Source organism: Mesocricetus auratus, unplaced genomic scaffold, assembly GCF_017639785.1.
Source record: "Mesocricetus auratus isolate SY011 unplaced genomic scaffold, BCM_Maur_2.0 Super-Scaffold_6730, whole genome shotgun sequence".
In the NCBI taxonomy this organism is placed as follows: Eukaryota; Metazoa; Chordata; class Mammalia; order Rodentia; family Cricetidae; genus Mesocricetus; species Mesocricetus auratus.
The window spans coordinates 117,554,823-117,579,325 of NW_024429184.1; the positions used below are offsets into that span (position 1 = coordinate 117,554,823).

General features: G+C 40.2%; 2 protein-coding genes across 13 annotated transcripts in view; both read right to left on the minus strand.

Moving 5' to 3' along the window:
* LOC101830682 (protocadherin alpha-C2) overlaps positions 1-24,503 on the minus strand; it is a 208,236-nt gene that overhangs the window by 88,970 nt on the left and 94,763 nt on the right. The gene's annotated exons all lie outside the window — the stretch shown is intronic.
* Positions 9,538-13,074, minus strand: Pcdhac1 (protocadherin alpha subfamily C, 1). Its single transcript, XM_021226596.2, is given in 9 exon segments — positions 9,538-10,318; positions 10,321-11,483; positions 11,485-11,564; positions 11,566-11,839; positions 11,841-12,026; positions 12,028-12,549; positions 12,551-12,630; positions 12,728-12,789; positions 12,834-13,074. Coding segments are annotated over 9 exon segments (2,751 nt in total). The 3' UTR covers positions 9,538-10,175.

A 24,503-nucleotide genomic window follows, 5' to 3' on the forward strand; every position in this document is an offset into this window, starting at 1 on the left:
GGAAAACATAGAAAACTAGATGGATTTCTTGACATATACAACTTACCAAATTTAAACCAAAATCAAATAAATAAGCAGTTTAAACAGATCTATAACTCCTGGTGAAATAAAGGGAGTGATTAGAGTATTACAAGCAAAAAATAAAGCCCGGGGCCAGATGGATTCAGCACGGAATTCTACCAGACCTTCAAAAAAGAATTAATGCCAACGCTCCTCAAACTATTCCACAAAAGAGAAACTGAAGGAACATTTCCTAGTTCTTTTTACAGAGCCATTATTATCCTGAAACCAAAACCACATAAAAAACCTAACAACAAAAGTGAAATTATAAGCCAGGCAGTGGTGCTACATGCCTTTAATCCTAGCACTCAGGTGTAGTGATATATTTTTGTCATTTATTAAGGCTTGACTGAAGATTCAGAAAAGCAAAGTTAGCCATAAGCCTTAGAAGCAGACACTCACCTTTAATCCCAGTAGCAAGAAGATAGAAGGTGGTGGTACACACCTTTAATCCTAGGACTCAGGATTAAGAGACAGATGAATCTCTTTAAATCCAACCAAGACCACCCAGATCTACACAACAGTGAACCAGTCTAAAAGAGGATTATAGCTCACACTAATCCCGACATTAGGGAAGTATATAAGACAGAAGCAAGGTCTCAAAGAGGCATTCATTCTCCAGACATGCTGAAAAGAGATTACAGCCTAAGGTTTGCTGAGAGCTTGTGGATCAGCCCATTCAGACTGAGGTAGAAGAAAGAAGCTTGAAGTTTGAACCCCAGTATCAGTCTCTGGGTCATTTAATTTTTTGGTCTTACACTCAGGAGGCAGAAGTAGGCAGATCTCATTCAGTTCAAGGTCAGTCTAGTTTACAGAGAGTTCCAGGACAGCTGGGGCCACACAGAGAAACTCTGTCTTAAAAACAAAACAAAATCCCCAAATCAAAACAAAACTAACCCCCCCACAAAATCATAGACCCATGTCCCTTTGAACAGAGATACAAATACTCTCAATAAAATATTTGCGAACTGTATATCCAAAAGATGCCCATTCATACAACAAGGATGTCTGTTCCACTATGTTCATAGCAGCATTATTTGTAATAGCCAGAACTTGGAAGCAACCTAGATGCCCCTCAACCGAAGAGTGGATAGAGAAAATGTGGTACATTTACACAATGGAGTACTATTCAGCAGAAAAAAAACAATGGAATCCTGAGTTTTGCAGGCAAATGGATGACACTAGAAGAAACCATCCTGAGTGAGGTAACACAGTCACAAAAAGAGAAACATGACATGTACTCTCTCATATATGGATTTTAGACATAGATCTGGGGAGTGCCAATCTACAATCCCATGGCCAGAGAGTCTGGAAAACAGAAACTTCATTCAGTGGCTGATGGGAGAAGAGGCAGACTCCCACGGCTAAGTACTGAGCTGAACTCAAGAAAGCCAGTGACCGAGAGGGAGGACTGATGACCAAAGGAGTTAAGACTGGGCTGGTTTCACCCCAGAAACAGCTGACCTGACAAGGGTTAACTCTTGAATCCCAGGCTGATGCCTGGGTATCCAACATGGGACTGATCAAGACCCCCTGAATGTGGGTGTCAGTGAGGAGGCTTAGGTAATCTATTGAGCCTTGGGTAGTAGATCAGTATTCATCCCGAGTATACACATGGACTTTGGACTCCCATCCAACAATGTGAGATGAACTCTCACCCTGAACTCTTGGGGGGGAGGGTCTATGCCCTGCCCTGGATGAAATGATAGACTATGGACACCCCCATAGAGGGCCTCACCCTCCCTGGGGAAATGAGGGGATAATGGGAGGGTTGGGGGGAGGGTACGGGAGGAGGGGAGGGAAAGGGAGAGGGACCTGGAACTGACTTGTGAACCAACCATGTTTCTAATCTAAATTTAAACTTAAAAATAAAAAAAATATTTGCAAACTGAATTCATGAACACATAAAAAAGATTATTCACCATGATCGAGTTGCCTTATCTCACAGATTAGGAATAATTCAAAATATGTAGATCAACAAATGTAATCTACCATGTGAACATCTCATTAGATACAAAAAAAGGCCTTTGACAAAATCCAATACTCCTTCGTCATAAAAGTCCTGAGAATGTGAGATAAGGGGAACACTTACTTATTGCGGCCGGGAGTATAGACTTGTAGAGTCACTATGGAAATCAGTGTGGCAGCTCCTCAGGAAGCTGAGAATAGATCAACCTCAACATCCAGGCATAACGCTCTTGGACATATAGAAACTCAAAGAACTCTTCGTCCTACTAAAGAGATCCTTGCTCATTTATATTCATTGCTGCTCTATGTATAAATAATCAGAAATTGAAAACAGTCTAGATGTCCATTAACTAATGAATGGATAATGAAAATATGGTACATTTACATAATGGCATATTACTCAACTATTAAGAAAGATGTAATTATGAAACCCACAGGTAAATGGATGGAGGTAGAAAAAACGCTACCAAGTAAAACCTCCAATTCCAATAATGGGTTATATCTTGTTGAGTCCCTGGCCAAAGGAGCCCTATGGAAACCTCCAAACAGCACAGGCTATTGCCAGAGTTATTGGCTATTCTCTGCAACCTGAAGGTAAGGTCCTATTGCTGAAGACAACACTTGTCTACACCACCCAACATGGAGAAGTTAAGCTGGTGCCTAACTAGAAGCTTCATCCCAATTGACTGGTGTCATGGTCCTGGAAGGCACTTTGCATTTCCTAGAGGAGAAAGGTGATCATCACTATCACCAACCTCTAATCCCTGCAAATTACAGAGCATCTGACTGAAGACACACTGGTGCAATGGCGGTGTGAGTGTTATAGGAGCAGCCAGTTAATTCTCATTGGATCTGAGATCCACTCATTGACATGGGACCCATGTGGCCAAGAACCTGAGACAAGTCATGAGCACATGGGAAAACCTACCCTGCTGTTCTGCAAAATGAACCCAGCAATACAATGGCTCCTGGTGACCCACCGCTATGACCACAGATCAGTGCCTCACTCAAACAACATCAAAGAAGCTTCCTGCAGTAGATGGAAATTAACCCAGAGACCCACAACTAGACACTGTGCGGAGAGTGAGAGACTTTGGAGACTTTTCATCAGACTTCTCTCTTCAAGGCTCAGAGCTGTGTGGAAAATTGTGACAGCTGGGGGCAATGGGTGCCTCTAAGGAAGTAGTATCCTTCCTTCCAGATAGAGGACTACTGCACATAAAAGCTCAGAGTAGGGCAGCACACACAAGACCTGAACAAGGTCAAGCCAGATGACATGCCAGCATTGAGGGAGGGGCAAGAACACAGGCTCCTACCTCAAACCATTTTCAGGTGGTACCCACTGGCCACAGGAAAACTCAGCTTTCTCCAGTGGAGTCTCTCTGGGCATATCAACCACAGTCCAGGGCAGGTCCCATGCCCAGGAGTAGCTTGTTGGTCAACATAAGACAATACCAATGATATTTTTTAACTTTTTATTTCATTTTGCTTTGTTTGATGATGGGGGAATCCTTCTGTGTATATGTTTGATTGGTTGATAAATAAAGCACTGTTGGTCAATAGGGAAGCAAGACAGGTGGGACTGGGAGTCAAGGAGGGTTCTGGGAAACGTAGTCAAGAGGACAGAGTCACCACGTGATCCCAGGAGGAGAGGGTTCAAGTCTGGCCTTCTCGGTAAGATAAGACCTTATAAAAATATATATTAGTAATTATGGGTTAATAATTAAGTCAGAGCTAGCCATTAGGAAACCATAGCAAACAGCCAACAGCTTTATAATTAATATAGTGCCTCGTGTGTTATTTGGGGGCAGAGACAGTGGCAGGACCCAGGCAGCTGGCGGAAAGAATACATGGTACATATGGAGCCAACATTGGTTGCATGAATTTCCTTGTAGAATGGCAGTGGTTGCATGAATTTCCATGCAGAATGACAAAAGCTTAAAAGGGATTTTAGAAACAGAACAGAGAGAAGCACGGCTTCTTGGTAGCAGCATTTTCTTGGGTGGGCTCTGTTTTGCTAGAGACAAGTAGAGATTTACATGGCTAGTGCTGGCGGTAAACCTACACCAGCCATCTTGGAATGACAGCAGTTACAACAGCTGCAGCTTTGATTTTAGCAATGTTGTTTAGCAGATGACAGACACATGGCCAGAAAAACATAAGGACTTACAGTAAAGTCAGATTCAGATGAGGTAAAATCTCTAAAAGGTTTATAGTGTGTTTAAAAATATATATGGGCTTGGGAGAGAAAAAGAAACAGGATAATGGCTTGGTGTGGTGGCACAAGCCTTTAATCCCAGCACTCCAGAGGCAGAGGCAGGTGAATTTCCACAGAGAAACCCTGTCTCAGAGAAATAAATAAAAGTAAAAGAAATAGGGTAATAATAATAAATAGACATATAAAAAAGCCACATAAAGATGGAAAATACACAGAGAGTCTGGATACTGTATGCTATTGTGTTGTCTTTCAGGTGTTCATTTGCTAAAGAAGGAACAACTACTAAAATACACTTGATTATCAATGCTACTGCATTAATCAAACTTATATATTTTAAAAATTCTTTGACTTCTTAATTTAAATATAAGGACAGGTTACTTGGGAAAAGAGTTTTTACTTGTGTTTCCACAGAAAATGAAAAGCTGTGGATTCCTTCTGGACTTTTATGGAGCAAGACCCTCTGAAACAGTGGCCCAGGTGATCCAACATCTAAAACAGCAGAGATGATGCTGCCTCACAGACTATAAAAACAAGGACTTGGTCAGGTTTCTGTGTTTTGTCATGATCCCCATGGTATGGCCAGCACCCCCTAACAGCAGGAAGCAGTTTGAAATTATAGATAGTTACCTATAATAGTCAAAACTTATAGTTAGGTTAGTTGGGTTTTCTAGATATACAGAGGTATATTTTAGATGGATAGATCATCTTCAAACCTTTCAAGGATCTTCAGAAAATGTCATTTAAATTGTTTAGGGTTTTTCATGATAGTAAGACACTACTTCTCCTAGCATACAAATTACGTCTAAGAGGAATATGGGCATCAAAAAAACTACTTATGGAGTTTGCTTTCAACATGGCAAGATTAGTCATTTGCTCTTGCCTGGACTGTTTGACTGTTGCTGTATAAACTGGACATACAGGACCCACAAGAAAGTGACTGATAAACTTACAAAACAAGATGGACAGCCGGGCGGTGGTGGTGCACGCCTTTAATCCCAGCACTCGGGAGGCAGAGGCAGGCAGATCTCTGTGAGTTCGAGGCTAGGCTGGACTGACAGCCTCCAAAACAATACAGAGAAACCCTGTCTCTTAAAACAAAAACAACAACAAAAAAACCAAGATGGACAGTCCTAAAGTGTTCATGGAAGAATCTACCAGACATTCTACAGGACACAAAAAATGACTGACAAACCACCAATGCAGATGGACAGTTTAAAATTTCCTGCTTTGCTGAAAAGTCTGCCAGATACACTGTGGCCTATGGGCTGAAGATGGATGCCCCAACGTTACAGAGGAACTTCGGGTGGCTGTCCAGGTAGTGAGATGTCTCTGTCAATTCTAGTGTTTATATATTGTCCTTCTGTGGTCTTTGATGGAGTTGAAGACAGATGGTTATAATTATTGTTTTCCTTATGATAAATTATAAGGATAAAAGATAAATTACATATAAGACTTCAGACTCACATAGATAGGATAGATGATATTTTCTTTAAATCTTGCTAAATGTTAATGGACTAAATATTGTATTTATAGTTCTTGCTTAATAACTGCCTTGTTATATATTTTACTGTGTTAAAGTTAAAACCTTTCTTTTTATTTAGACAGAAAAGAGGAGATGATGGGGGAAGTCCTTCTGTGTATATGTTTGCCTGATTGATTGATAAATAAAGCACTGTTGGCCAATAGGGAAGCAAGATAAGTAGGAGTAGGAGTCAAGGAGTGCTTTATTTACATATACAGAGGATTTTCCCCATCAACCTGCACATCTGGATGGGAATTTTTTTCAATAAAAAGTTTCAATAAGAAAGAGACATGTGGCAAAACAAACAAACAAACAAACAAACAAACAAAAATACCCAGGGAACAAGACAAATGATCCCCTTCATCATTTAGTTTGTTTTTTGGTTTGTTTTAAGTACTCTTATCAACAAATTTTATAACCCATGATATTGCAGTCAGGAGTTTGCACTGTGGTTCATATTTATTTGACATTCTTACAGATGTTAATATTTCCAATATGCACGTGAACAGCACAATAACACCTTTTTATCAATTAGTCAGTCCTCAATGCAACCCATACAAGTGAATATTATTGTTTCCCTCTAATTGCAAGTTGAAGACAACAAGAAAAAAATCAATAGATCACTGACATATCAGACATATTATCAATAATTTCCCACTCACATGTTTCCATGTATTGCTTTCCTTGTCTGTCCACTCAAGCTATAATGCTGTTTTTTAAAAGTATTTTTTTTCATTCCTTTGAGGTTATAATATAGTTACATCATCTACCCTTCTCTTTACCCCTCCCAGACCTCCTGTATGCTATGCTACTTCCTGCCCTCTTTCAAATCCATGATCTCTTTTTTAAACCTATATGAGGGTCCCTGTTTTCAATTAGCAATGATCACAACCCGGATAAACCTCATTTGGCCATGCACAGAGTTCAGAGGGTCCCTATTTTAAATAAGTACCATGATACCATCTAAATGATTTTTTTCAATCTGAATATATTTCACATGTCAGGAAAGCTTTGTAAGTTATAGCACTCTAAAATATTTTGAAGTGACCAGTGTCACCAATAGTTACAAGGAAACATTTAATCAACCTATGAGAAAGTTTAATTACAGCTGCATATTAACAAATAAGTAAAAAACATTTGCATATCAAAACATTCTATTACTCTGTGAGCAGGTCACATTGCAGGTATCCTATAACGGATTTATTATGGAACAATAATGCATTAGCACAGCAGTGAGATGCTCAACCCAGTAACTTTTATATAAAATATTTAAGACTAGTAGTTGTATGCTCTTTTCCGATCCATTTTTGTTACAATACTATAGGTTTTCTTAAGAAACTGCCAGCACTTCAATTATAAATGAAAAGTTGAAGTTTACCTGCCAGGGGTACCTTTTTTTGATACCAGCTTAAGGAATTACACTACCTTAACAGAAAAAAACATGGGTTTGAGGCTCATCGTTTGTTGCATAGTAGGTCAATTTTGTTTGTCTGTTACATAGTTTCCATAAGAGATTCAGATGAAATCCACATTTGACTGGATTTCTTAAGCTGACAGTTTTTGATATTATAACTGTCAATACATTATAAACAAACTAAAATTGGAAAGCAACTTAGAACCCAACAAAATATAAACAGGCGGTTCCGCGTGCTCTTGCCACTCTGCCCTTCATGTAAGATCACATGTGAAAGAGAGGTGCTTTCTCTTGCTGTTACTTTTCAGTTTTTTTAATAGTGGGAGCTGATGGGTGCAGGTGGCCTGCAGGTGCACGCAGCCGTGCTCCACGAGTGAAGGTGGAGGGGCCCGGGGGAGGTTTTCTACCACTCAGCCCTTTATCGAGCTAAGGCAGGGTTTCTCACTGAACCAGAGCTCACAGTTGGGCTTGTCTGGTTAGCCCTGTAGTGCCCAGGGTCAGCCTGTCTCTGCCAGCCAACACAGGTACAGTCACACGCAGTTTGCAGGCTTGTCCAGTGTTTCACATGGATAGTGGAGATTAAAATTCAGTTTCTCATGCTTTATAAGTAATCTTACTCACTAGAACAACATTTGCTCAGCCTTTTTTTTTCACATAAAAGTTTCATTTTATTTTTTAAATTTCATACCCATTGGCCTTTATAATGACTTACTTACATTTCCCTTTCCTAGACAGACCTGTCTCTCAGGCTACCCCTATCACTAATAAGCTCCTTTTCACAGAAGGTAATGGTCAAGGAGCAGTGGCACACACATTTAATTCCAGCATCTTGGAGGCAGAGCCAATCCGATTTCTAAGAGTTAGAGGCTAGCCCGATCTACATGTTATGTTCCAGACCAGGGTTACATTGTGAAACCCAGTGTCAAAACAAAGCAAAAAAACATAAATTAAATAAATGATAATCACAAGCCTAGTGCTTTGATACTTGAATTGTTAACATTGGACACACCAATTTCCCACTTTAACACTAATGAGATTTTGTAGGTAGCATTTTCTGCAAATTTCACAATGTAAGGATGTGCATTCTGTTGATCCCTTTGCCATCTAAAGAACTGGAGTTGTGCTTATTCCAGAACATAGCATTGAGTGTTTTCATGATAGTTTTAGGGCCAGAAAGTTCCCATGCTTTACTATTTTGTTATGTATTTCATGAGAAGAAAATAATCATTGAGCCATTATATCTGGAAATGGCACTAAACCATTAACCACATATTCACGTGTGCAGAACATGTTGAAGTGTTACCATTCCAACCCATTGCTTGCACACTCATTAATTCATTCACAAGTATAGTTTATGTGTTAGGTTTTATTATAGCATGTGAAAATACTATATAACATTATAATAAATTTAAATCACTTGTATTTGCAACCCCATCATTATTTGGGGAGAATAATTCATGAGCCATTTTCCTCTTATTTCTTAGAAGAGTAAAGCAAGAGACGCCTTGTTTTCCTTCCCTGATTTCTGCATTCGTAATTTCTTATATCCATGATTACTTTGAGAGTTAAGAAAACAATAGTGTATAATATTAATTGTGTAAAGTACACTGTCGTGACTCCATTCAAATTTTTTGAGCTTACCAAAGCCTCTGAAGTATTTCAATTACTTAACTTGTATTAGGTGCACCACTCTCAAACATAGTGGCTTCTAAAACAATAAGAAAACTGAATTCAAATGGAATGAGTTTTGAAAAATAAGCATATCCCTGAAGACACATATGTAACTGACAAAAGATTACTCATTTTTGTTTTTGGAAAAAATATGCTGAATTAAAAAAATAAAAGTTGTCAGAGTCATTCACCCATAGTTGTCTGAGATATGCTTGTAATTTTGTGTATTTATGAAGTGCTGTGGAGCTATTAACTGCATCTAAGGCATGCCTTTCTCAAAGAGTACTTGCCACAACAATGATTTTCAGAAAAAGTATAATATGCAGAATATGCCATATTTTATTAAATGTCATTCAAGATCAAAGTCAAATGTCATCTTGAATATGAATGTCTCTTTGACTCCTTCCTTCCATCCAGATGTTCACTCATGTTTTGTCTGTCTTTGATGAGGGTCAGCTGCAATTTATCTTCAGTGATTATTGTCTTTCATAAAGTATCACAGCGATTGGAGTGTCTCTTTTTTATTTTTTGTATTTAAGTTAGAAACAAGCTTTGTTTCACATGTCAATTCCAGCTCCTTCTCCTCTTCCCCCACCCTCCCCACAAGTCCCCCACCCAATCTCCATTCCGATCCCCAGGGAGGGTGAGGCCATCCATGGGGGATCTCCAGTGACTGTCATTTCACCCAGCGCAGAGCCTAGGTCCTCCCCCAAGAGTCCTGGCTAAGAAAGCCTCCCTCATTGTGGGATGGGAACTCAAAGTCCATTTGTACGCCAGGGATAAATACTACCCAAGGCCCCACAGAGCATCTCTTCATCCACGTTTTGCTCGTGATCTGCAGGCTCACATGTTTTTCGTGTTAGGTATCTGAGCCCCTGTCTCATGTCTGTTGCCCAAGAAATACTGCAGCCCTTCACTGTCTTTAATTTTAGACCTCTAGTCCATATTACTCTTATTGATTTTAATAAGTTTTAATGCTTTACCCTCCTTCTCAGAGATAAGCTATGAGAGCTGGTGAAATGGCTCAGAAGATAAAGGTGCTTGGAAACTGGAGTTCAGAACCCAGAATCCACATGATAGAAAGAGAAATACAGCTCCCTCTGATATCCATAGGCGCACATGTACACACAAACAAAATCAAACTTTAAAATTAATTTATAAAAATTAACTTAGCTCCTTGGCGTCTAGAGCAATATTCTGTGTATACTCCCAGAATTCTTGACATAGTGAGAAGTAGTCAAATGATTAAATATAAACTGAAGGAAGACTCCTATAAGAAACAGCTTAGAACATAGCTAGCAGCTATCTCCTTCTCAGAGGAGTCAAACACCACAAAATGTGCTTACCAGGGCATTGGCATTTGTATGATTCCCTTTCCTATTCTGAATCTGAGCACAGGATATTGGCAAATTCAGTCCTACACCAGTAGCCAGATTTCTCAGATCAGCAGCATTATATTTCCCTGCAAGAGCAAGCTGCTAGTACCAGAACCAAGTCCCTGGGAGGTTTGATAGAGGTATGTCTGAGAAAGTCTCTCGACTGTAGTGACATCTGTTGTGGCTGATGTCACCCAAGGACCAGAAGGCATTGTCCTCTCATGTCTCACATTTTCTGGAGAATGACAGCAGTTCTGAGAGCAACAATCTGGGCTCTGGCTTAACTTGACATACACAAAGAAAAGCGAGCACCCCAGAAATAAAAAGGAAATGCAGACTAGGGCTATTACCAAATACAAGTTCCCAGCAGAAAGCTGTGCTCTTGGCTCCCAGATGTCTGGAAGGACCTGAGGAGCATTGCTCAATAGCACACCCAGCGAGACAGAGGAGGAAAGTGGTGGCTCTCCGTGGTCCTGAACCACTACAACCGCCCTCTGTTTAATCGCATCCGAGGGAAAAACTAAACGCGCAGTTCGAAGCTCTCCCATATTCACTGAAATCCTGAAAAGACTAGAGTCAGAAGCCCAAGAAATGTAGGAGAGCCAGGCATTGGGACCACTGTCTGCATCCTCTGCTGCCACTTTTGTGACTAGGTGTCCAGCTCGAGCAGAGTGGGGCACTCTTTCCACTGGGATAGAGACGTTTCTAGGTAAGGGAAACAAGATGTTTGGTGCATTGTCATTCCTGTCTACCACAAACAGGTTCACAGTCACCGTTGTACTTCTGGGAGGAAGGCCACCATCTCAGCCTTCCATTCAGAAGTGAAGCCCCCTGAGCTGTTCAAAGTCAAAGGAAATTCTGGCAGTGATAACACCACTAGTTGGTTCCACTGACACCAAGCTGGAGGAAGCTAGCATCCCTTCAAGGATGACATCCAACAGTTCATAAAACACAAGGCCATTTTCCCCCAGATATGGGCCCTGAGTAAACACACATCCTAATGAAAATCCAGGGCTATTGTTTTCAGCCACACAAAGTTCCTCTTGTGGATGAGGAAAGCTTGGTGTGTTGTCGTTCACATCAGTAGCAGACACAGTGAACGTCCTTCGAGTCCTTAGTGGGGGTGAGCCACCATCTGAAGCAGTGATTAGGTCCTGATATTCACTTGCTTGCTCCCAATCCAGGGGCTCATCAGTCAGCAATTTGTAGTAGCTGTCAAAGGAAGCCTTCAACCGAAAGGGACCGTTGCTGGACCTTACCACTGGAATCAAGATCCTCGCCCTTTACACTAAGGAGAGCAATCACTGTACCAGGATTTGGGCTGGAGAAAGTCACAGAAGTCCATCTGGGGGACATGATCATTCACATCAGTCACCTGGACAAGCAGCTTAGCAGTGCCAGCTAGACTAAAAGCACCTTTGACTCTTGCTTCAACATGTGCTTCAAACAACGTTTCCGGTGGACCTAGCGAAGCAGCTTTCTGAACCTCCCCACTTTTAGGGTGTGTGTGAAAGAGGTGCCTTAGCTCTGCTGGTGCGCTGTTGCTTAAGGAGTGCCAGATGTTCCCACTGGACCCCTCACCCAGATCTGAAGCCTGAACGCGGAATAGCAGTTCCATTGGGTGCAGTCTCTGGAACCTTAGTACTATATACGAAGTGCTCAAATACAGGCACATTGTCGTTGGTTTCCATCCACCACAGAGTGATGGTGACTTGAGCATCTCCAGAGCGTACAGGCAGGCCGCGGTCCTGAGCAGTGAGCACCAGCAGGGGCGTGTCCCGCTGCTCTCCATCCAGCTTTCTCCAGCACCAGCTCCGGGTATTTTCTGCCATCGACCTGGGACCCCATGTCCAGGCGAAAGTGCTGGCTAGAGTTTAGGCTGTACCTTAGCACCCTGGTGCTTCCCTCATCAGCTTCTTGTGCACTGGGGAGAGTGAACCGGGCTCCTGGGGTCAGGAACTCCCGGATGTGCAGATGAGCATCTCCAGCAGGGAAGAGGGAGGAGCTGCCGTTGGTGTCTAGGAGGCGAACAAGCATCTTCTGCAGCTTCAGAGGGCTGTCAGACGTGAGCTCGTAGGTCAAGATGCAAACAGCTTTGGCCCTGCACAGTCGCTCACGGCCCACTGGCTCTCGAACCACCGAGCTACCACTGCCCGGATCCACGCCGAAGCAGGGCTCGCTGTCGCACTAGCTAGACTTAAAGCACCTGGAAAGGAAGCGAAAGTTCTGCGAAGACAGAGCAGCTGCTGACAGCTTCAAGTCCGAGACGACATTGCCTACAGAGACTCCGAGTTCCATCTCCTCCCACACCAACTGTCCCGCCACAAGACACCCACCAACGCAGAACTGCCCCACCCCCGCCCCCAGCACACCACCCTTCCTTTCGGCGTCCATGCTTCAGCTGCGGTCACCTGGGACCATGCTCTCAACTCCCGAAGGGAAGGAGCCTTGGGAAGTTCCAGCCGCTCCACCCCCCAGCACTGCAAGCTGGAAGCCACCGGCGTTCCACCGGGGCTGAGCTGCAGGGTGCTCCGAGTGCGGAGGAGCGCAGCAGCGCCGCCTAGGGGTGCAGAGTTAAACTGCCCGGGTGGGGACACTCTGGGCCGTGCTCGCCGAGGGCTCCGGCCGCCGCCGGCTCCGCGTTGGACCAGGAAGATGCTGGAGGGACAGAAACGCCTCCTGCCAGCGACGTTTTCCAGGTCACCTCCCCGTGGCTGCTGAGTTCTCCGCCAGCCACAGCTAGTTCAACACGGAGCGACGAGGCGGCGTCTCTGGGAACAGAGGCCCCTTTCAAACTCCCCTGAAGACAGCGGAGCCAGCGGGAGTTAAGAGTCTGCGCTCCCATCTTTCAGCGAACCCGTAGTTTCCCTTCCCTGAAGAGTTTCTACCACCCTTCTGTTCGTGGCTCAGACTCTCCCGAGTGTGGCAGAGATGCCATCGGCCAGTCAGAGCCTAGAATCACAAACTTGTCAACTGTCCCCAGAGAGGACCCGCGCTTCCGGGGAGGAAAAGAAGCTCTGCCTGTCGTTCCTCCGCCGGCACAGGGCGGCCAGAACCCTGAATCCCCTCCCTGTAGAGGCTCCAGAAGCCGCAAAGGGAGGCAGCTCCACGTTCAAGCTGTGCAGAGACACAGCGACAGGTTTTACGAGAAGCATCTACCTAGCACCCTACAGTTCGTCTTTTCCCCTGAGGGGTAAGCTGGAAAGGGAAATTTAATTAAATACTAAACATTAAATTGCTCATTCAAAATCTTTCATTTAACATAGTTGTTCAAAACGCCCACGGATCAAAATTTGAAAGGTTGAATGGAATTTAAAAAACAACTCAGAAGTTCACACTAATTGTATTTTCTGCCTGAAAGTGGTGATTTTTGAATGGGGATGACTGCATGCGTAAGGTTTTTTTTAATTTTATTTTTTAAAAACTTATTTTTCATTTTACATGCCAACCCCAGTTCCCCTCTTTCCCTTTCTCTCCCTCCCCTGCTTCCCCCTTCCCACAACCTCATCCACTCCTCAGAGGGGGTAAGACCTTCCCTGGTGAGTCCACAAAATCTGGCATACCAAGTTGAGGCAGGACCAAGCCCCCTGTATCGAGGCTGACCATAGAGAGTGGGCTCCAAACACATTTCTCTTGCCTTTTCCGTTTTCAATTTGTCGATTTAAATGGACAAACTCGACACCTTCTTCTTAAGACCCAAAGTGGAATTACTAACTGCAGAGCTCCACTGAATTCCAATTATTCCCTCGAATGTCACAGGCAGATTTGCTGTCTCACCCGGGAACTAGAAATAATGGAAAGGTGAGTGAGTCCTCACTAGCTTGCCTTTACCCATCAAAGAAAACTTTATCCAATCTGAGACAAAAATAAAGCAAGAAGCACAATGGCCTATAAGGCGGCACCAGCGTGGACATCATTAAAAGACCTTAGTAAAACGTGAAATGGCCAGTAAATCGGAATCTATTCCTCACCAAATTCCCAAAGCAAAATGAAGTATCTGTTTTTCTGCCAGAGAGCAGGATTTGCAATTTCTCCTCCTAGTTTAGCCTGGCCTAGATAGGCTGCCTGCTATGGATGAATGGTTATTCTTTACATTTTCCCATTTATTCTCAGTAGAATAAACATGGCTGGAAAGATGTACCAATGTGTCTTTAGTTTTAGACCTGAAGTCAAGCCTGCAATCATATCAGGTTTAGGAAGCCTGAGCTGTATCTGGAAGGACAGTGTATAGGATGTAGAAAAGGTGTATGGAAAAGAAAAAAAAACCTCATACAAAGAATCAGCATGGAAAAATCTATCTCTAAGGCAAACATCACATTTTTAGTTTTTCCTTTTCCTATCTCCCATTTAAAGAATCATTGATATCCACTTTCAAAGGATTTCATTTATGCCATGAATAAGTAGATATCACATATCTGATTCCCACTCTCGCCACATTCCTCCCAAAATCTCAGCATAGCATTGCGTTCTTATGTAAATAAACTAGAATTTATAGGGAAGCAATGGCTAAAAGAAAGGCTAGCCCAATAATGAAAGGCGAATCCATAAGCTCCTTTGAATTTTTAGAACTATTATTTCATGTGTATGCGTGTTTCGTCTGTGTATAGGTGAGCACATCACATGCATGCCTAGTGCCGGCAAAGGCCAGAAGAGGGCGTCATACCCCCTGAGACTGCTGTTACATAATGGCAAAGGCCAGAAGAGGGCGTCATACCCCCCTGAGACTGCTGTTACATAACGGCAAAGGCCAGAAGAGGGCGTCATACCCCTGAGACTGCTGTTACATAACGGCAAAGGCCCCAAGAGGGTGCCACACCCCCTGAGACTGCAGTTACATAATTTCCAGCTGCTGTGTTTCCAGGCTGGAAGGGGAACCCAGATCCTCTGGAAGAGCAGCCAGTTATCTTAACCACCAAGCCACCTCTTCAGCCCTTATATTTGCCTTCTTGATAGCATAACCAAACAAACATCAAATCTTGATAAAAATTTCTCTTTAGCAAAACCTCCACAGTTTCTCCTGATCTAATATTTTTGGTTTTGTTTTGTTTGTTTTTTTGTTTTGTTTTATTTTTTGTTTGTTTGTTTGTTTGTTTGTTTTGAGACAGGGTTTCTCTGTGTAGCTTTGGAGCCCGTCCTGGAACTAGCTCTGTAGACCAGACTGGTCTCGAACTTACAGAGATCAGCCATTTCTTGCCTCCCGAGAGCTGAGATTAAAACACCACCACTGCCCGGCCCTGATCCAAATATTTTCAAAGCGTTTTTTTTTAATTGGAAGTATAACTTAACATGAAAATGAGAAAAACCAGAATCTTGATTTCCGCCTGGGCTCTGGTGCCCAGATTATTAATACAAACCCACCCACCTTAGCTTGGCCTTCAGCCATAAATCAAGAGCACCGCTAGCCACTTTACATGTGCTCTTATTAGATGTCTTCAAAACCAATAAGAAACTAGTAAACCTGTTACCCACCAAAGAGCTCATCAGGAAAACTTACTACATTTGAGGCAAAACCTTCCTAACGGTTTGGACTATTCCCTGAAAGTAGTCCAGGCATTATGAAACTAACAGCTAGAACATCAAAACGACATTAAATACATTTTAACTCTGTGGAGAGCTGTGACATGCCGCGCCTTAAAGATGGCGCAGGCTTCCGCCTACCACCCTCCCGACGGTGAGCGCTCTCGGAGTAAACAACTCCGTATTTGGCCAAGGCTTCGGTCCACGGCTTGCTTCCTTGTGTGTGGACCTATCTGCTATCGCCAAGTAGCAGGCTGGGGTTGGCTATGCCTAGGCCATATAAACTGTGGGCTGGCTTTCCCCGGGGAGAAGACTGTTTCAGGGTTCCTGAATAAACAGTTCCCGAGTCGCGTCTTCCTTGCGGTTGACATAACTCTATAAAACAGCTTATAAGAGAAGCTTGTTTCTAATTTAAATAAAAAATGTTTGAAAGGTTTAAAAAACAACACAATACTGAATTTTGCTATGTAGTCAGAAAATTTTGTTTATAATAGCTATTAATACTAAATTAGGATATAATAAAAATTATTTTCAATGTGTATATTTTCAAAAAAAACCCAGCTTAACCAAGAACCCAAATCAAGTCTAATAGACTCCTGACAGTAGAGACCTGTCTCAAATGACTTTGTTTCTCGGATGCTTAGCTAAGTCTCAGACACATAAAGGAGAGGTTAATAAGTAACAACACCTCCTGTCCTTTCTTTAACTTAAACCTGTTACCAGTAAAAATCGCTGTGAGATTTCTTAAGTTTCTGATCCAAGGAACTGGTTTTTCTATATGCCATATCTTCTAAAATGTCTTGAACCATTCTTTCTGAGTCTACACTCTATGCTCTGTATGTACTTATTTATATAATTGTGCATCAATTCTATTATCGATGGAAATTATTTTCTATTTCACCTTCAAAATCTGGCCCTAGAAGTCAATCAGCTAAAAAGTTAAAGTACCAGGCCCTTTGTTCTGAATATTGTATTATGATCTTATATCTCAAACTGCAGTTGGACAGTTAAGGCGAACTGCCTGTCTGCCATCCTGAAAGCAATCTAGACAGACATTTTTGAAAGTCAAATTCTGATGTTTATATTTGTTAGAACATAGGCTTGCTTTCTTTCTGTTTGCTTGTTTGAGCCCTGGCTATCCTTGAACTCACAGAGACATACCTGCCTCTGCCTCCTGAGAGCTGGGATTAAAGACATGTGCCACTCAGCCTGGCTTCAATTTTTTCTTTAATAATGCCTTTGCATTCTTCCTGTTTCCCGTGTATTTTATTTTTTAAAGGAAGTTTATTAGGAGTGTGCTGGATGTCTTTTTCCTGATTCAAGTTTCCTGATTTAAGTTTGTCATTTCCCATTTATTTTCATCCTTCTCATATGTCACTTTTCAATTTTGCTTTTGTCTTTGTTTCTCTCTTCTTTGCTTTTCCAGTCTGGATCAAACACAGGGTTCACACACGAGGTAAGAAGTGCTGCTCCACGACCCTCAGCCAGCATGCCTCAACATCTTACTACTTTTGATGCAGCCTTCGTTTCTGTGTTTCTTTCTATTTCACGAATTGTGCCTCCTCATAGTTCATGAGCATTGTGGCTTTCTAATTTTATCCTTGAAACTCTGGGCCACATCCAACTTCTTTATCCTCTGAAACCATTACATTTAAGTTTTGTGAAGAGAAATAGAGACTGTATTTGCATGCTATACATTTGATAAGATATTAGCATGCATAATAACTCAACTAAATAGCAAGAAAAAAACTAATTAAAAGACGGGTAAGGCATATTGAGGAATGCTCTCTCAGCCTGGACACATGGGGGAGAGCCTAGGAGAGCCCAGATGGAGGGCCTCACCCTCCCTGGGGAACAGAGTGGGGATTGGGTGGGGAGCTGTTAGGGAGCAGGTGGGGTGGGGAAGGAGGGGAGGGAGAGGGAGCTGGGATTGACATGTGAAGCAAGCATGTTTCTAATTTAAATAAATAAAAAAGATGGGTAAGGGAGACACAGTTCAATAATTTAGCACTCATATAGCATGCCAAAGACTCTGAGTGCCCCAGAACTGTCAAAAGAGGAACGGGGCTATAAAACACTTAAACAGACACCTCTCCGGAGAAGATATACAAGTGACTATCAGGTATGCATGAAAAGTGCTCAAAATAATTGTCACTAAAGAAATGAACATGTAAAACAACAACACCTTATGCCAGCTAGAATGACTGTCATCAGAAGGATGAATCGTTGATAAGGAAGTCGGGAAATAGGAACCTTTTACACTCCTGGTAGAAATGTAAATGTAATCGTCATTAAGGAAAACATGGAGAATCCTCAAAAGTAAAGAATTAGTGGCAGAGTGGTGGCTCAGAGATCAGGAGCACTAGCTGCTCTTGCAGAGGGCTGTGGTTGGATTCCCTAGCACCCGCGTGGTGGCTCACAGCTGTCTGTGTTTCCAGCTCTCCAGGAATCTGGTGCTCTCTTTTGAACTCTAGGGTCACTACATGCATATGGTGTGCAGACAAAAAATCAAGCAAAATACCTATACATATTAAAAAGTAAAGTACACAAAATGAAAAGTAAATCCTTCTAAATTAAGAATAAGCCAAAGAAATAATCTAGCAATCCCACTACAGAGTGTATTTAGTCAGAGAAAATCAAATAAGCAGGTCAATGAGAGATCTAGAGTTCTCTGTCCACTGCAACATTATACAAAGTAACTTAGAATTGGAATCAATCTAAGAACCCATCAACCTATAAATGAATAAATAAAATGCAAATGTATCCAACTGAGTATTATTTAAAGTAGTCCTTCTTGTCATTTTCTTTTAACAAATGAGCTGAAGGTCATTAAGTAAAACAGAAAGACAAACACCATGAGGTTTCACTTGTACAGTCAGTTTTTATACTTTTGGGTCAAGATCCAGGGTCAATTAATCATTGGTTGAAAATATTCAAATGTCTGGTTTTCACTAAGATGTAGATTTTTAAGCTATTTTCTGAACAACAAATATAACAAATATTTAGACAGCATTTACATTGTAACAGGTATTAAAAGTAATCTAGATGCAATTTAAAGTATATATGAGGACTGCATAAATTGTATACTAACACAATGCCACTTAATATAAGACATTTGAATATTTATATATCTTGGCAATGTGGGACTAGAACCTTTTTATTTTATTTTTTGCTAATTTTTAAAAAATCTTGATACTCTGGGATTTTACAAATAGAAAAGTGTATTATCTAAACATTTTCTCATCTAATAATATATTTTATCCTCCTTTGTAACAGATAGATATTTCTTTACCCTGTATTATCTAGAAAACCTATGTCAGTATTGAATAGTTGTCAGAAATATCCTGGTGAGTTCAAGATTTTTAGAGGGAAATTCCATATATTTAAAGGCAGGTGGAAAGTGCCCCATGATAGCTGTCAAGCATTTATCCAATTTCTCTTATGTGTGTGTCCTAGTGATGGGCTGCTGGGTTATGTTTGCCATCTTTGAAACCCTATGATCCTTGTGTGGAGCGTCTTTTGGGAAATATTGGTGCCAAGCTAGGCATCATCTGATAAACTGTCGTCAGGGAGAATAGTTTATGGGTTTAGGCTTTCCTTTCAAACCACAACTGTGGGAAATTTTCATCTGCATCTCAGAGGAAGATCTACTATAAATGTTCACCATTTCATATGTAGAAATATTCAAATAGATCATGAGACTGAGAAAAATGGCTCTTAATACTGTGAAATTCTATGAATTAGAGTTTAGAAGAAGTAATAAAACTCTATAACTTTCTGATTTTGCCTTAAAATTCTGCAATAAAAAAGACATGAATTTTGACTTCTAAAAATTTCTTGGCTTTTCAAGATAGGATTTCTTTGATTTCAGCACTGGCTATCTTGGAACTCTCTTTGTAGACCAGGTAGACACAGGTACAGATGTCACAATAATCACACCAGTATCTTGGCATCCAAACTGGCCTCTTCCGAAGGTAAATATTCAACTTTTAGGGCATATCTCAGGTAAAACAGAGTACGAGATGGGTCAAATGTACAGGGCCAGAATGACAGAGAGGAACATTAAAGCCATGTGTAGTTAACAGCAAAGAGCTTATGGGGATGTGATTTGCTGCAGAAGTGGAAAATTTGGATTAACATTCCTCCAGTCTCAGAAACAAACCATAAGTTAATGTGTGCTCCTGGGGAAAACATTAGATGGAATTGTAGCACAAATAATAAAACCCAAAGACAGATATTGGGGTACAAGCTGAAGATCAGAAAAGTAAAGAGGCCAGTCACCAGACAGTTCTCACCTCTACCAATGCTCAAACTGAAGAGGTGATTCACTGAACCTCAGATTGCATCTCCAGACTGCACTGATCTCCACCGAGTCTCAGAATTCTAGACTGTCCTCTGATACTGTATTGAGCTCCTTATATTCTCTCTATTGCTGGAATTAAAGGCTTGAGCTGTTTCTCTTTTAGACTGATTCATTCTAATGTAGTCCTAGGTTACCTTGAACCCACAGAGATCCATCTGCCTCTATCTCCCTAGTCTGAGATTAAAGGCGTGTGTCACCACTGCCCAGATTCTATAGCTAACTAGCATGGCTGGCTTTGCATTCTTATCCGTCAGACAATCTTTATTAAATAATAAATAATATATCACCACAAGGGATTATAGAGAACAGTCCCCGACCATTCAAGTTGTGCAAGAACAAGGTACAACAGCTGCTGATCTTTCAAAGGCACCAAGAGTCCTACCTTTAAAATGGTTGACAGAAAAACTGGTATGGGTTGAGCAATGGCCTCTAACAACACAGAAACTGCAGGCTTTAGAGCAGCCAGTAGAAGGGTAGCTAAATGCCCAGCATATTAAAGAATCAACCAGCCCTTAGAATTCTCCTGTGTTTATTATTGAAAAGAAATCTGAAAAATGGAAAATGATAGCAGTTCTAAGAGCTGATAGTAAGGTCATTAAACCAATGGGCTCTCTACAGTCTGGAATTTCTTTATCTTCTTTATTTTCTAAAGGATTGCCCCTTATTGTTATTGATTTAAAAGATTGTTTTTTCACTATACCTTTACAAGGGAAAAAAACAAAATTTTGCCTTCATGATGTCTACTTAATAATAATCCTCAGCCTGTTAGGAGATATCAATGTAAGGTTCTTACATAGGGAATGTTAAATAGCCCCTTTCTGTGCCAATATTTTGTAAGACAGCCATTGGAAATAATATATAAAATTTCCTCAATCTATAGTTTTCCATTACATGAATGACATCTTACTGGCTGATTCAAATATAGGTACTTTAGAAAGAATGTTTGAAGATCTAAAGAAAATTTTGTCTTGTTGGGGATTTCAAATTGCTGCTGAAAAAAATACAAAGAGGGGATTCTATTGTTTACTTATGAGATAACCTATGTCTACAGAAAATTAGGAGAGATCAATTGCTGACACTTAATGACTTTCAGGAATTTCTAGGAGACATTTCTTATCTAGGGGTACACAGTGATGAACTGAGCAATTTGTTCAAAACCTTTGATATTGACAAGGGCTTAAATAGTCCAAGAGAATTATCAGATGAAGCTGAGAGATAACTGGCTTTGATAGAAAAGAAATTACAAGAAGCACATGTGTATTGTTTAGATCCAAAGCTTGATTTCATTTTGGTTATTTTACACTCTAAGCATTCTCCTACAGGAATATTAATGCAGAGGGAATATATTATCTTAGAATGGATCTTTTTATCACATAAACAGTAAAAAAATTGAAAACTTATGTGGAAAAGGTCTATGAGTTGATTCTAAAAGGAAAATTGAGACTTCATCAATTAGCAGGAATCAATCAAGCAGAAAGTGTAGTACCTTTTACTGATGATGAAACTGAAAAATTATGAGTAGATAGTGAAACTTGGCAAAGAGCTTGCAGTAATTTTTGGAAGAGATTAACAACCAATATCTGAAAAGTAATAGAATTCAATTTATAAAAAGAACTAACTGGATCCTTCCTCACTCTGTGCAGGGAACACCATTATCTGGAGCCCCTACATTCTATACTGATGCAAATAAATCAGGAAAGGCAGGTTACAAATTATAAAATTTAAGTAAAGTGGATCCAAGCCCTTATGACTCTGTCCAAAAATCAGAACTATAGTTATTCTCATGCTATTAATGGATTTTATGGAAAACCTTAATGTAGTTCTGATTCTCAATATGCAGAAAGAGTTGTTTTGCATGTTGAAACTGCTGAATTTATACCAGATGATGCAGAATTAACTTTGTTATTTATTCAGTTACAAGAAATAATCAGGAATAGAAATCATTTTATATATACATAACACACATGTGATCCCATATGGGCTTGCAAGTCCCTGTTGCAGAAGGTAATGAATACCTTGATCAACTATTGATAGGAAATGTGCTCAGAATTTATAAAAACATCATGTCAATAGCAAATGTTTGATAAAAGATTTTTCCATCACTTGTCAACAAGCCAAGGAAATTATAAGAAAATGTCCTGCTTGCTCTTTATATAACCAAACTCCAGTGCCTGCAGGAAGTATCCCAAAGGGTACTCAAAAGAATGAAATCTGGCAGATGATGTGTTCCCTTTTTTTCACAAGAATTCCACATTTTATTCATATGCTAATAGAAGAACCAATGATAGAAACTTCAAGTATCGAGCTAAGAAAATAAATAAAATAACTACTGCATTGGCTTCATAAGTTATCTCTCTACAATGGCATTTCATAGGACCAGAGTGTATTACAATTTGTAGGATTTGGAAAATTAAAATATGTATGCCACACAATTGATACCTATTCAGGCATATGGGCAACTGCTGTGAGTTCTGAAAAGGCTGATTCTATAATCACACATTTGTTAGAAGTTATGGCCATCATGAGCACAAATAAAGACAGACAGTGCTCTAGCATATGTCTCTGATACAATGAAAGAGTCTTTTGCTTATTACAATATAAAGCATATTACAGGGCAAGCACTTATAGAAAGATCAAATTGAATTCTAAAGAATACGCAATATAAACAGAAATGGGTAATTAAGACCCCCAGGAGTAGATTGTACAGTGCTTTATTAACTTTGAATTTTCTGAATGCTAATGAGAAAGGAACAACAGCTGCAGAGAAACAATGGATAATAGAAGAAACTATGGAATTAAACCAGCCTTTGTGCTGACCTCAGAATGGAAACCAGGACATGTGTTAAGTTGGGGAAGAGGTTTTGCTTTTGTTTCCATAAGAGAAGAAAAGCTATGGATACCATCATAATTGGTAAAGATTAGATTTGAACAAGAAACACCTCTTGATTAGAAGAGGCAATAGTTATTCAAGCAGCAGGTCTGTTCAACCTGAACTAACTTTAAAATGCTTTTCATTTGATCATATATAACTTGCCATAAGGGAACCTCCCCAAAATTAGGGTTTGGGAAGGGTTTTGTTTTTGTCTTTTCAGAATGAGGGCATTCAACTAAGGAATCTGAAGACCACTAAACAAATAAGACATCTGAAGATTGCTACTAATCTCATAATCCTTTGGTTTTATTTTGACTTTTAATAGATTTTCTTAAAGCATAACTATTATATTTATGTAAAAATTTATAAGATTAATATGTATGTATTTTAAAGCTTTTGTTATGGTATTAATGGTCATATAGAGCACTAACTAATTCTAGAAAAAGGTATCATCTAGCTTCTTTTTGTGATTTTGGTTTGAGTCTCTATCAGGTAACTAGGAATTAAGTTTTTATACTCTAGATGTATATAACAAATATTGATCCTTCTTTAATATCTGCTGTATATGACATTTAAAATGTTTAAGTTTTCCGCAGTGAGCCATGACCTTTTCTAACAATGACCTTTGAAGTCTCCAAAACCAGGATTGGTACCCACAATGATGATTCCACCCGGACTGTGACAATACTACTACACTGTAAAACACCACCTAAAGATTGGCTTCAGACTACAAAATGCTCAGGACAATTTTGAGGTGGGTATATGAGATGATCCAGTCTCACAAACTACTCTAGTCAGGACTTGAGACAAGCCCTGAACTTTTCCAGTGTGCAAAGATTGGACAACAAATTTTTCTTTTCGGGAACCCCTAAAGATGCCGTCACCCCAGAAAGCAGGAAGTCAATATAAGAACATGATACCCCATTCCCAAGAGGTGGGGTGGGTGGTTTTTGGTCATTCAATAGGTTATGGATATTTGCCATTGTTTAGAGGAAATGGTTACATGTTATTATTGATAACTGTCAGGAAAAAAGCTAAACAAAGTCGATTAAATTGAGGGTTCTTGTTTTGAAGAGAAAAAAGGGAGATGCAGATATGATAGGATAAAAGGGTAAATTATTGAAACTACTCTTAAAAGAAGAAAGGGAAGATATAGATGTGATAAGATAAAAAGGTAGATTATTAAATCTGCTTTTAAAAAGCATACTAGATTAAAGTATTTTACATTGGATTGGACTTGTATATTGTGTACAAATTTAAGATCATTTTATTAGAACATATTGTACATACATTTCTAATCTTGTTCAATGTATCATACCTATGCAATCTATTTAACAATGTAATATGAAACTTTTAACCTTTGAAGGTTATTATTACCAACTATTTAGGATAATAAAAAATAAAGGTTAGCAATTAGTCACCTATTACAATTGAACTTGTACTCACATTATGCATGTTTTCAAGGTCAAACAGAGATATATGTTAGAAAGACAGGTCATCTTCAAACACTTCAGAGATCTAT